Source organism: Muscardinus avellanarius (genome assembly GCF_963383645.1).
Source record: "Muscardinus avellanarius genome assembly, chromosome: 11".
NCBI lineage: Eukaryota > Metazoa > Chordata > Mammalia > Rodentia > Gliridae > Muscardinus > Muscardinus avellanarius.
Window position 1 is genome coordinate 107,910,251 of NC_137797.1, and position 14,735 is coordinate 107,924,985.

Below are 14,735 nucleotides of genomic sequence, written 5' to 3' on the forward strand. Positions count from 1 at the left end.
GGAAAGCCAGCTTTTTGTTTGTTGGTTTCTTTGTTTACTTTTAAAAGAAGTTTCAGCAAATCATTACATCATTGTGTTTAGTATTAAAAGTACAACATGCCACGCAATTCACAGTTGCCAAACTATGGAACCAGCCAAGATGTCCATCAAGAGATGAATGGATTACAAGGTGATGGGAGATGTATGCAGTGTAATTTTACTCAGCCTTAAAGAAGATCACAGTTACATTATTTACAAGGAAATGGATGAAACTGGATAACATTATGCTAGGTGAGATTAGTCAGTCACAAAAAGTAAGAAATCAGATGCTCTTCCTAAGATGTGGAAGCTAAGGAGAAAAAGGGTCATAGGAGGAACTCTAGACTAAGAAGGAGAAGAAACCATAGATGAGCAAATAAGGCGACCTAACTGAGGGGATGGGATGGGGAAGAAAGAAATGTCCTATTGCACATGATGCACATTCACAAACATATCAAAGTCAATCACTAAGCCAAACATGAGAAGGAAGGGGGGAGGAATGGTGTAAAAATTGAGGAAGGGCTAAATGAGTGATGTGGGCAGGTATCTTGTTTTAAAAGCCTGCTTTTATGTTTATACTTTGAAACAGGGTCTTGCTAGGTTGAAGAGAGTCTCACTATTTGCTGAGGCTGTTCTTGAATCTGCAGTCCTCCTATCTCAGCCTCCCAAGTACAAGGATTTAATCTCTCTTTAATAAAGATGAAAGGTTCCAGTTCCAAAGCTACACTTGAGCTCACGCCTACTACCCACTACATTCTAGACTCAGGCCACTCGTGTTGAATTCTCTATCAGGAAGTCATTTGTGACTTCCCGCAGAGCGTTAGAAGTTAGTTGGCAAGGATACAAGGGTGATAGAGAAGTGTAGGGTGTTCTAGTGAGAGAACCCTACCTAGATGGCTGTCAGCCTTTACAGCAAGGTGGGCAGTCTAGTTACAGCCTGAGAAGACTGCACAGAGTGGGAGCCTACAAGAAATAGGGAAAGGGGAAATATCGGAGACCAAACTAAAAGTACTAAAATAAAACCTGTCTAAAAGAAGCTCCATGCCAGGTGTCATAGCCCATGCCTGTAATCTTGGTACTTGGAATGCTGAGACAGGAGGATTGTAGGTTCAAGGCCAGCCTCTGCAATTTAGCAAGGCACTTTTTTTTTTGGTGGTACTGGGGTTCCTGGAAACCCTTTTACCTCTGAGCTACACTCCCAGACCTATTTTATATGTTTTGTTTGGAAACAGGGTCTCCTAAGCCAGCGCGGATGGCTTTGAACCTGCGCAATCCTCCTGTCTCCGCCTCCCAAGTGCGGGGATTGCAAGCGTGCGCCACCACACCCAGCCAGCAAGACACTTTTTAAAAATAAAATCAAATGGGGTTGAGAGTGTAGCTGGGGGGGTAGAATGTTTCTGGATTCAACTCCGTGTACAAAGAAAAAGAAAAGAAGATGAAGATGAAGACGAAGAGAACGAGAGGCCTGGCTTAAAATCTGGACTGGACTTTAGCTCACAGACTTAATGATTGATTTCCCAGGGAAAGACAATGATTTGGAGTTTAAACATTCTGAATTCGAAGTAATAATGAGACGTCCAAAGACTAATGAGTGGGTAGGAGAAAGTATCAAACTCCAGGAGCTCAGAAAACGGTTCTCCAGAGGACGGTTCACAAAACTGGAGAGACCGGGCAGGCTTCAGAAGCACCTTTCTGACCTTCTCCTGTTCCACATCTTCCCTGCACCAGGCCATAGAAACTAAGACTCCCAAAGCCAGGCACAAAACCTAAGAAATATCACCCTAACTTGCCTCTGCCTTACTGTGTGAGAACTGGCCTTGAAGAAATGCTGTGACCTACTGTGAGGGATTGTGAATCTGAAAGCCTCGTTCCGGAAGGGGTCCTGCCACAGATGTGGGAGACAAAGAATGCCACACAGAGGAGCCAGGAAGAAGCCACACAGACGGGCTACGCTCAGCTTTCTCACTCAGTTATCATTGCCTCCTTTCTGTCCAGCCACATCTCCACATCGTCGGCATAACATAAAAGCGTGGACATTTTTTCTTGTGTCTTTGGGATTTTTTGTCGGAGGGCTTTGATTTTAAAAGTTGGTTATACTTCTCTTCTTGTTACCCTGTCTCTTTCCCTAGCAGTCTCGGTCATGGACTTGATGTTGCAGAGGAAAGTAAATCAAGCATGTTTTGCTGCCCCCAAATCAAAGCACAGGAAAAGAGAGATAGGTAGAAATTGGGTTATAAAGTCTTTTATGTAAATCAGGAAGATAAATATAACAAAGAAATAAATCACACATGCTCCACATAAGAACAGATGCAGTTCTGGAACCACTGAGTGGAGTGCAGTTATTAAGACACCAGTTCAGGCATCTTTAGAGGCATTTTTCTCTTATTATATACAGCCAGTCTTACCCGCTGCTTATCAGAACCCTTATAATCATGGTTTTTCCCCTGGCTATATTTTCTTCTACCTTGAATCCATACCACTTCCATCAATATTCCCAAACAGTCAGAGAGAGTTTAAGATATTTTCTTCCCTGCCAAATTACTTTCACCATCTGTAATTCCCAACCATTTCTATGATGACATTTTGATCTGTTATAAAACTTACCTCTTAACTATTGATTTTTTATTGATGCATTATAATTTCATTGTAAGGGACAGAGTGACCGGAATATATTTGTACACAGCCCATGCAACATTTCTTTCCAGGTCACACCTTCTCCCTCCCCTTGCCCGTAAATGTTTTTGCGATTGACTATGATAGTTTTATCATTTGCACTACTTTTTACTAGCCAGCTTGTGTCAAAATCCTTCCCTCCAACCCAAAGGTATGGCAGTAAAAGATGCTTCAGAAGGCAGAGACAGGATTATAAACAAAACTCAACTCTGACGACTGCAGAGATCCTTTGCAGTGAGCTGCACAAACCCACAGGGATTCAGGATCCCCAGTGCAGTCTGCAGCTCTTGATTTTATCAACTGAGACCATAAGTGGTCTCAGAGAGCAAGAACGTCACACTTTTATACTTATCGCCCACCTTTGCCTGTATTTTTTAAATTTTTTGTATAACCACACATCAGATTAGTGAAGAAATTAAGCCATGCTCTTATAAACGTCTATTAACTACATAGAAACTGAGTCAAACAGAAGGAATCACTTGTCCAGGGACATTCACTATAAAATCGATACTTTCCTATCTCCATGGTAGAACACTGATAATCACTTGTTCACTGTTGTTGAATTATTTTAATATTGAAGCAGAAAAATATCTTCTAGCAGAGGTACAATGCACCAAGGGTTCTAACATGAGGACCATAATGCCTAGCATTGTGATGTTTTATGAAAAGAAAACTGATCAAAGAATTGCAACATTTAAAAAATATCTCTAAATCTCACCAGCTTAATGAATGAGATGCATCTCGTTTCAGTTCCCCTCGATGGAGCTAGACAGTGAAAATACTTTGTAATGTTGCTGTCATTGTTTTGTGCTCAAAAGCTTCCCCAGCCAGTATTCGATAAGCTCTTAATTGCCTTCATCATTCACCTTTGTTTGTAGGTAGTTTTCTTGTCAAAGACCTAATTGCAGAAATTCTACATTTATGTGCAAACGACCAACCTCTCCCTGAAGAGTATCTTCTCCGTATATGTGGCTCTGATGAATTTTTACAGCTGTAAGTACATTATGAATGTCAATTTTGATCATTTTTATAGTGTCAATGTTTTTATTTCTTGAAACCAGACTTTACCCAAATTTTATACTCTTTTTAGGGGTCCTGGGGTAGAAACTACAGCCTTAAGCATACTAGGAAAGCATTCGTCCAAGACAAAGATGATATTCTTGGAGCTGATAGCATTAAATCAATTTTACATCTTTGTGATGAAATTGAAGTTTTATGAATCATTTTGATAGACTTCTTTTCTTTTCTTTCCTTTCCTTTTTTTTTTTTTTTTTTTTTTTTTTGGTGGTACTGGGATTCCTGGAAACCCTTCTACCTCCAGGCTACACTCCCAGACCTAGTTTATATTTTTATTTGGAAACAGGGTCTCTTAAGCCAGGGAGGCTGGCTTTGAACCTGCGCGATCCTCCTGTCTCTGCCTCCCAAGCGCGGGGATGACAAGCGTGCGCCACCACGCCCAGCTTTTGATAGTCTTCTTCTTTGTCTCTTTTGATATCATGTGTATGTGCAGCATCAGGTACTTGAATGAGCACTGGTAGGTTATCCAACGATCCGTTTGTCCAGGACTGAGGTCATTCCGAGGATATGGGAATTTTAGTTCTAAAATCAGTGTCGACCCCTCAAAAATTGCTCATCCACCCTTAACAAAGCTTATTAAGCCAGGTGTGGTGGCATATGCCTATAATCTCAGGACTTGAGAGGCTCTAGGCCAGCCTCAGCAGCTTAAAGACCCTTTTCGAAATAAAAAAATAAAATAAAGATGGGGGTATAACTCAGGGCTAGAATACCCTTGGGGTTCAATCCTTACAATCCTCAGTGCCTTAAAAAAAAAAACCTTCTATATCTCTTTTTCTTCCTGTTTGGATCCATAATACATTCAGTGAGCAGGCTGCCTTCCCAAGCATATATTTTTTTTAAAGCATATTATAAGAAAAATATTTTAACTTTTTTTTTTTTTTTTTTTTGCAGGTCTGGGTATGGAAGCCAGAGGCATTTGGCCTCCGAGCTCCACACCTCGCCCAATTTTTTTTATTCTTAATTTTGAAACAGGGTCTCACTGAGTTGCGAAGGACCTCACTAAGTAGCTGAGGCTGTCCGCGAACCGCGATCCTCCTGTCTCAGCCTCCCAAATGCTGGTATTACAAGCATGCACCACTACGCCCGGCTTAAGAAAAATATTTTAATAGTTTTATTCTTACACTGACTACTCATTAAAACTCATTTTATGAATGTCCAAGTTTCCAAATGCACACCTGGACCTCAGCTGATGCCAAAACATTAGATCCAGAGAATAAGAAACATTATCAAATATTCGTACTAAGTTTTAGCAATAGAAACTATCATCCAGAAAAAAAAATAGTTTTCAAGAGGAGAAAAACTTTAAAAAGTATAATGTGGAGAAAGTTTACAGTGGACCTTGGATTCAGCCTTGTTTCAAATAGGTCAATTGCCCATAAATAGCCCAATTTTACTCTGTTTTTTTTTTTTTTTTTTTTTTCAGTACTGGGGATGGAACCCAGGGGCATTCTACATCCAAGCTACACCCGTTAGCGCTATTTTTTATTCTTTATTTTGAAACAGGGTCACACTGATTTACAAAGGGTCTCATTATGTAGCTGAGGCCATCCACAAACCTGGAACCTCCTGTCTCAGCCTCCCAAACGCTGGGATTACAAGCGTGTGCCACCATGCCCGGTTTATTCTCATTTTTATTAATATTATTTTTATTAATTACAGTATCATAGTTTCTGACATGTTTCCAAAGCTACTTAATTCTACTAAACTTATAAAATTAACAATTTGGATGGATTTATCAGGGGGTAATATGGGCAGGTGAGGCACTGCTAAAGCTGTCAGGTTTCAGGACAAGATGTGTCCACGGGCCTCCTCTTCTGTCTCGAGTTCTGGCTTCCATGAGAGTAGAGTCCTCGCACACTCAGCCACCACCGACTGTTGATGCTTCAGAGCAGGCCCTGTGTATGGAAACCTCTGAGACCGTGATCCAAGAATCCTTCCTTCCCCTAAGTTGTGTGTGTGTGTGTGTGTGTGTGTGTGTGTGTGTGTGTGTGTGTGTGGTGTATAGACTACAGCAGGTGAGGGGGCTGACTGAAACAGTGGCATAAAAATAAATATGACTACATAGCGATATGTGTGCCCTTACCAATTACGCATACGTTTCCATTTCTACTAACACACCAACACAAGAAGTTCTCAAACTTTAGTGACTCATGCAAGCCACCTTGTCCTGCTCTGATTCAGTAGGACTGGAGCATTTCTAACAAGCCTTGGGCTGACGCCCATGCTGCTAGTCCACAGTTCACATTCCAGAGTAGCAAGACACCACCGGCCAAGACTAGTAATGATTTCAGAATTAGACTGTTCAAAAAAATGGTATTGACCCTCTTTTCTAGAATAGAACACTGCATAAAAATTAATTTAAACAAAGTAATTAAGCTGTGTATATCTTGTCACATATTGCAAAATTAAGGAAGATAATGTTCCTAGTGAACTAAAATCTAAAATTTCTTTGTTTTATAAATAAACTATATGAGTTTTGGGAACTTATTAACACTCATCTCAATTTAGTGTCAGAAACATTTTCTCTCAATTAAAATATTCTATAACTTTCTCATTTTATTTCCCTCCCTCTCTCTCTCTCTCTCTCTCTCTCTCTCTCTCTCTCTCTCTCTCTCTCTCTCTCTCTCTCTCTCTGTCTGTCTCAGATGTATCTATCAATACTGACTCTTCTAAAAAATAATGTTTCTGATTGTTCCATCTGGATAACATGCTATGCCTACCAGGTAGTTCAAATATATCAAACACAGTCTTATTAACTGTCAATATTCTCCTCAGAAAATAAGTATAAAGAGAATTTGAATCCAGGGCATGGTGACACACACTTCTAATCCTGGTACTTCGGAGGCTGAGACAGGAGAATTGTAAGACTGGATGACAGCCTCAAAGTAGCAACAGCCTGTTTCAAAAATAAAAATAAAACAGGACTGGAGGTATAGCTTAGAGGCAAAATGCCCCTGGATTTTGTAGATTCCATCTAAAATACCACAATAAATAAATAAATAAATAAATAAATAAATAAATAAATAAATATTTAAATAACATGCTATGTTATGAACAGAAAATAAACTCAAGGACTAGAATATAAACTTTATAATTTTATCATGGGTCCATGAATGCTTAATAAAAAAAATTTTTTTTCAGCATTATAAAGTATGAAATACAAAAACCAGCAAATTAGAATCAGAAAAAATTAGAGAGGGCTGGGCCCATAGCTCAGGGGTAGAGAACCTGCCGATCAAGCGTGAATCCCTAAACTCCATCCCCAGCACTAGAAAATTAAATAATTCATTAAGTGATAAATTAATTATAGAAATAATAGAGAACAAATCATCTGATTCATTCAAAATTGTTAAAGTCTTTCATTTGTGGTCTTCAGCCACCAAGTTAAAGAGCCACAGGACGGGGTGTCCTTGATAATCCTGTATTTTATAATCTGTAGCCTAGAGTGTTCCCGTGTCTCCTTCCTCCCAGGGAGTAACAATAGTTTTACCTTCGTTTAGACCTGTAATCTTCTTCATAATGTACGATCTGGCATGCTCCCTCAAAATTGTATTCTTTATCCTCTAGCCCAGCATCAACTGGGAGGCAGGGTGGAGTGGGGTGGGGAATAATGCCGGGTTTTCTATTTCTCACTCCTCATCCACATGGTTTAAGTAATTTCTCCTCCTGAAAACCTTGCTGCAAATCTTACTTTCTAATCCAACTTAAAACAATTCTCCTCAGCTGCTATCTGAAACAATAAAATCTTCTGTTTTTAAACGCTTTGGCTGAATGAATCATGACTACATTGTCAGTAGTTACTGACAAAAGCTTCCAAAAGAACTGAATATTCTTTCTTGACAATCCTGCCTGGGGCTGTGGCTTACAGCTATGGCCAGGGTTTACAGCCATGATTTAAACAAAACAAAGCAAAGCTCCCTTCATTATTTAACAGACCATTGCCAATGAATAGAACCCAGAATCTTTAAAAAAATTTGTAGAAAAGAAAGAAATCTTTTAATAACAAAAAATTTCACACTGAAGTACTCACACATTGTTTTATTTTTTTTGAAGGTTTAAAGAAGTTTATTAAAAGATAGAAATATAGAAAATAGAAATACAGCCCCATGCCAAAATGGCATGGGTGGGGTGACTCGAAATGAATACACCCTCACACAAGGTTTTAAATTAATTTTAATGCTATATTATAATTATGCACAATTATGGTAGTCAGCGTGACACATTTGCGAGTGTTCATAATATAATTTGGTTAGTTTCTTTCCCCAGCGCCTTCCCCTTTCCCTCCTCTCTCCCCTGGTTCCATTCTTCTCTCCAAGTATTTCTGCTGAGTCACAGATTCTTCAACTTAAAAAGGCAGGATCCAGCCGGGCGTGGTGGCGCACGCTTGTAATCCCCACGCTTGGGAGGCAGAGACAGGAGGATCACGCAGGTTCGAAGCCAGCCTCTCTGGCTTAACAGACCCTGTTTCTAAATAAAAAAAATATAAAAAATAGGTCTGGGAGTGTAGCCCGGAGGTAGAAGGGCTTCCAGGAACCCCAGTACCACCAAAAAAATAAAAATAAAAAATAAAAAAAGGCAGGACCCACCTTTTCATTCATCAGGAGCATGGAGTAGATTGGTCTGGCTCTACCTGGGACTCTCCTTTCTTTCTCCTGGCTACTCCCAAAGAGAATACGAATTACTTTTATTAGAGTAAGAAAGTCCTATTCAAAAACTAAATGCATTTCATTAGAGTTTTAAGATACCCTTAAGAAAAACTTCTATTATTTAGAAATTGTTTTAGTTAATCCTATGATAATTTGTGTTCATTTGGTTGGTTATTAAACATTTAGCTATAAATTGGAGTTGACTTTTACTCAAAGGAAAAAAAAATATTAATTACCAATGAGGGAAAAACTAAGTATATACAACTTACGATAATAGATTATACTCATAACACTTCTTAGTGTTATGAGCATTTGCAACCCAATAAAAATTGGATTGTATATGCTCTTGTAGGGAGTCTTTTTTTCTTTCCCCAAAATTAAAGGTTTCATTTGGCAAAGTTCAGAAAATTTGATTATTTTCATCACGTCCAAGCAGCCTAAAACTTGACATGACAGCCTATTCTGCTATAACATTCTGGACTTTATAAAATCCCAGGACCTTGTAGGAGGAGAAAAAGAACGTGGTGTAACCTTGGGCTTGTGCAAATTTCAGAAAGTACACCCTGTGAATAAATCTCTCTTGAGTTACATTAAGTTACTTTTTATATCTCCTTAAAGTGCTTCTTCTGAAGTTTTAAAATAAACTTTGCTTTTATCTTTAATAAATTGTTAACAACAAGAGCATCATATAAAGTTGGGCTTGCTTCTCATTCAGTAATTCTGTCCTGGACCACGGGTCTTCCTATGTGGGCTCTTCTAAGTATTCTTTCATTTGTGAGCAAGGCTCCCAAGACAAAGCTTCTGGTCAGTAAATAAAGGCAGATTGTTAGTAAATTCTCCATGCAGAAATTATAGGATACTTTAGTATCAGGTTTTCTTTTGTTTATTTTTGCTCTTTTGTTTATTTTTCTTTTCTCTCTTTGGTACTAGAGGTAGAATTATACCTCCAAGCTATACCTATATCCCCTTTACCTTTTATTTTGAAACAGGATCTCACTAAGTTGATTAAAGTCTTAACTAAATTGCTGAGGCTGGCCCTGAAACTGTAATCCTCCTGTCTCAGCCTCTCAAGTACTGGGATTACAGACATGAGTTTGGCTCAGCTCCATGTTTGCTAAAGAACTGAATTATGCAGATTATGCAAATGAACAGGCTGATGAAGGAATTCTCAGAGGTGTTAATAGGGTTTTCAAGAAGACATGGTGAATCAGATCTGAATGTAGGTACAACATTAATTTAATTTTACCCAGAAAAATAATAGCCAGCATGCAGCTATCAACTGATTTTTGTTACTTAAAAGACTAATAATTATTAAATCTCCTCCCCATTTTGAATTTGTTGAAATTTATGTAACCCGGTTCCTTGATTTCCTTAAATTAAAATGTAATTAGCTAGAGAACTTCTGAATTACTCATTATTACAAATTACCCATTAGCATGTTAATAAGGCTGAAGTGTGCTATTTTTAATCTCAGTGCTCAAATGTTTTGTATTAGTAAAAGCTACACAATGTTTCTCCTTTGGAGATTTTATGGGGAAAAAATAATGAAAGCTTAAGACAGAATAAAATCTCTATTTCTTACCTCATCTGATGGTGACTATATTATATATTTTTTTCAAAACACCTTAAAAAGAGCTCCTTGGAGCTCAGTACATATTTTTTTTTACAAAAGATATAAAGCTCTAGTATCACTGTTGTATTTTTCTCCTTGATTCTCTGTCTTAATTTTATTTATGTAGATTATTGTCCTATTAACTAATTGTTTTGACTGCATAGCTTACTAAAGAAGGCACTACAACCCTGAGACTTATATACTTCTCCTAGGTTAAAAAGCTTTTTCATTTATAGACATTCAATTTAATTTTGTATATATACTCTACGTATGAAAGAATATAACCAGGCAGGTGTAGTGGTGCACAACTCTAACCTCAGTCCTTGGGAGGCTGAGAGTGTAGACTCACAGGCTGCAGCCCAGCCTCAGCAACTAGGGAAACCTTCAGCAACTTAAGAAATGCCCTCCTCTAAGATGTAAATACAACATCGGGCCTGGGTTGACAGTGTCAAGATAGTCAGCGTCACCCTTTCTACCTCCCATGAGGACATCATCGGTGGCTGTAAGTCGGGAAGCTGTCACTTACGAGGACAAGTGCTCCTTGTGAAAACCCTCCTGAAGTCCTGTCTGAAACTCTTGAAGGAGGTGTCCCTCTTTTCAGAATTGTCTGATCACCGATGGTTTGCTTGGAGTAGGTGTTTATCGTAGAACTCCTTGTTTCCACATTTTCAAAGGAGTGTATGAAATCCTGGAAATGCTTTTTAATTCCATTACTGAATAATTTTTGTTTCTGTTTTGAGTTTATTTCTTATCTATGCATTTATAAACTGGTAGTAACATTTCATTCTGTTATTTTTGTGGGGGTCATCATTCTCTATGTTGTCCATGGTAAATTGAAGGCTTACTATATATTTTTTATTGTACTCTTTAAGCAATAGCACCTAATTTTAATTGGTGGTTTTTAATTTTTTAATCCATTTATCTCTCTCTCTCTCTCTCTCTCTCTCTCTCTCTCTCTCTCTCTCTCTCTCTTAAAAAACACTCTGACTCAAAATAAAAGAGATTGAGAGTATAGTTCACAGGTAGAATGCTACTGGATTCAATCCCTAGTACAAATAATAAATAAATGAATAAATAAATAAATAAATAAATAAATGAAAAATAAATGAAATATAACCGTATTTAAGTGAGGAAGTAGGACCAATAGTTGCCTTTTACAGGCTGGAGGGAATTCTTAAGAAAAGTGAAGTACCGCTGGGCGTGGTGGCGCACGCTTGGAGTCCCAGCATTTGGGAGGCTGAGACAGGAGGATTGCACAGGTTCGAAACCAGCCTCAGCTACTCAGTGAGCCCCTTTGCAACTCAGTGAGACCCTGTTTTAAAATAAAGAACAGCCGGGCGTGGTGGCGCACGCTTGTAATCCCTGCGCTTGGGAGGCAGAGACAGGAGGATCGCGCAGGTTCCAAGCCAGCCGCGCATGCTGGCTTAAGAGACCCTGTTTCCAAATGAAAAAAATGTAAAAATAGGTCTGGGAGTGTAGGCCGGAGGTAGAAGGGCTTCCAGGAACCCCAGTACCACCAAAAAAAAAAAAAAGAACAAAAATTAGGGCTAGGGTGTAGCTTGGAGGTAAAATGTCCCTGCACTCCATCCCCAGTACCACAAAAAAAAAAAAAAGAAAGAAAGAAAGAAAAGAAAAGAAAAGTGAGGTATTTGAATGGTATTTGAATGGCCTAGGTGGTCCAGTTCTTTCTTGAGTTATAGATGTTGGTGTCGATTTATGCGCCATAGAGAAAGTCTCTGTTTAAAAGCATTACCTACCCACTGCTACTAACTAACTATAAGCCCCCATTCTAAAATTCAGTCCGTTACTGTGTCTTCAAGTAATGAAGTTTCACTTTTCCTCTGCATTGTCTCTGAAAGCAAACAAGAATGAACTTGACTAGCTGTGTTTTACAGAAACAACAGAACACTGATCATTATGGAAACACCTGAGCACTGATCTTTACCTGTGCTCAGTCAACTCCAGGTACCACTTTGAGCACAAAACCTAGGACTATTTATTAGTTGCAAAGACCAGCTTACTAGAATTAAAGACATGATAGATATAGCATCATAGAAATTTTAAAGTGGCCAATGCCAGTTGAACCTGTATGCCTACATGTATGGGTATAGACAGAACTGTAGAAAGCAGAGTGAAATACTATAGCATTTTGTATACCTCTTATAAATCTCATCTAGTCATACTAAGTGTGAAGAAACAAAGTTTAATTACTAACTTTTCTTATATAAATATTTTTAAAACTTACCAGCAATCCTGTTTCTTGATAATCATACAATCAAATTGTAATAGTCTCTTTTACATATGACATTATTATCTCATAATACATTTCTGTTACCAAATCCTGGTATTTGCCTAAATTTGCTGAATACAATAATTGGGGCCAGTCTTTGGCATGAAGATAAAAGTAATAATTTACTAGCAAATCAGAGAAACCAGTAAACTATAGTGCTCAGGACGAATCCCTGGATTCTCCCAAACAAAGGAGTCAAGATACTTTTAAGAGTTTGTCCTTTGGGGCCGTGCTGGTGTCTTATCACAAGAGATGTAATTCATGTTCTTTGAGTTGGTTCTTATTAAGATCTGCAGGTCAGGGGCATATGGGTGTGCTTATCAGAAGGAATACAATTCTTAAGTCTTCTTTGAGTCAGTTCTTATGCAGATCCACAGGTGCCAGGTCTCCTTCTACTAGTAAAGGAAAGAAGGAATACAAAGGAGGAGAAATGTTAACTTTAAAACAGGCCATCGAGCCGGGCGTGGTGGCGCAAGCTTGTAATCCCCACGCTTAGGAGGCAGAAATAGGAGGATCGCGCAGGTTCGAAGCCAGCCACATGCGCTGGCTTAGGAGAACCTGTTTCCAAAATAAAAATGTAAAAATAGGTCTGGGAGTGTAGCCCGGAGGTAGAAGGGCTTCCAGGAACCCCAGTACCACCAAAAAAAAAAAAAAAAAAAAAAGCCATCAGATGGCTGCCAGGCTCATGTATGCCTCTACCTTGAACTTCACCAAGACACACGATTTAAAAAATACAAAAGGCTAAAAAATTAAGTTTATTGAAGTATTTTATAATTTTAACATTATATATTATTTAACTTAATATACCCCAAATATTGTTTCAGCATATAATCGAAATAAAGTTGTTGATGTGTTTTTCATTGTTTTTTTGTGATAAATCTTTCAAGTCCAGTGTGTATTTAAGTGCACGGCACATCTCAGTTAGACTAGCCTCGGTGCAAATGATCAGGAGCCACGTTTGTCTGGCACCTCCTGTGCTGGAGAGCTCACCTCTAGATCGTTAAAGGTAATATATTGTTCATAGATCAAAAATAGCATAGCCGTTAAGTGCTAAAAGTAACACTTATCAAAATACAAAACATAATGAGAACTTAATAGATATTAACAAGGTAAGTATTTGTCTGACATTGTTAAGTGTAAGTAGTCCCAAATATTTAGTAAATTATCACTATAATGGTCCCAGATTTCTAGAATAATATTTTCTCTTGAATTATTTCAACTATTTGGCCAAAATATTTTGAACAAAATGCATTAGCTTAACATACCATTTTAAAAATAAGAGTCAGAGATGTAAAATTTGAAAGAAAGGAGACTATATAGTAAAAGTCCTTTGCTTCACAGAAAAATCATCAGATTATGTTTAAAATACTGTTCACAAACATTATTTCACTGTGTTCCTTCTGTACTTTATTCTTGACAAATGTTAACAGGAAAAAAAGAGAGAAAGGAATAAAGAATTAAATATACCTGAAATATAGAGGGGCTTCTTTTCTGTTTAATCTCTTTTTCAGCCCTTTGATGTAGACATCAATATCTCGACTGTAATGAGGACAGTATTGAATTTCAGGTGTTAGATTAATTGGCCTGCATAAGATGTTGGAACTAGTTCAGTGTGTCTCCAAAGCCATGACACTTCTATCACAGAGCTCTGATTCCCCGGTCCACACAGAGACCTCGGGGCATCAGACTCCCCAGGAGCAGCTCCTCCTTAGTTTTGAGATGACTGGATAACTTACTTTAACAATATAAAGAATTCTTGATCACAGAATAATACTCAGTAAGAAATTCTTTACTTTTCTAAATTATTAATGCATTTATAATAATTGAAATATGCTGTTATCAATCTATGTAGATATAGATATCCCATTTTATTTACTTATGAACACACATATATACAACTATATATAGTATAATTATATATATATATATATATATATATATATATATTCACAATTACTATTACCAGAACTTACCAAACTAAATGTCAAAAACAAAAGGTAGAGCCCGGCGTGGTGACACACACTTGTAATCCCAGCATTTGGAAGGCTGGAACAAGAGGATCTCGGTTCGCAGACAGCCTTGGCTACTACTTAATGAGGCCTTTTATAACTCAGGGAAACCCTACTTCAAAATAAAGAATAAAAACTAGGGCAGGGGGTTTAGTTCAGAGATAGAATGTCCCTCAGTTCCATCCCCAGTACTGTAAAAAAAAAAAAAAAAAAAAAAAAGCAATGAGGTTGGGGAGAAAAATCCATACTTGAGGATATTATGGAAGGGTATGACTTGATTCCTGATCTTCTTCTTCAGTGATCACTGTTTGGGAAGCCACAGAATATTTCAGAAAAACAAATCTGTTATTCAACTTCATCTACAGCAAAACAGAGCAGCTCCAGCAAAGTTCTCTAGAAAGGTAAGACTT

The 14,735-nt window shown here is 38.0% G+C and overlaps 1 protein-coding gene across 1 annotated transcript in view; it reads left to right on the forward strand.

Moving 5' to 3' along the window:
* PIK3C2G (phosphatidylinositol-4-phosphate 3-kinase catalytic subunit type 2 gamma) overlaps positions 1–14,735 on the forward strand; it is a gene marked incomplete at both ends in the record, with an annotated part of 285,908 nt that overhangs the window by 10,916 nt on the left and 260,257 nt on the right. Inside the window, 2 exons of the mRNA XM_080705040.1 lie at positions 3,570–3,684; positions 14,624–14,726. Coding sequence (XP_080561166.1) covers positions 3,570–3,684; positions 14,624–14,726 — 218 coding nt within the window. The remainder of the gene's footprint in view (positions 1–3,569; positions 3,685–14,623; positions 14,727–14,735) is intronic.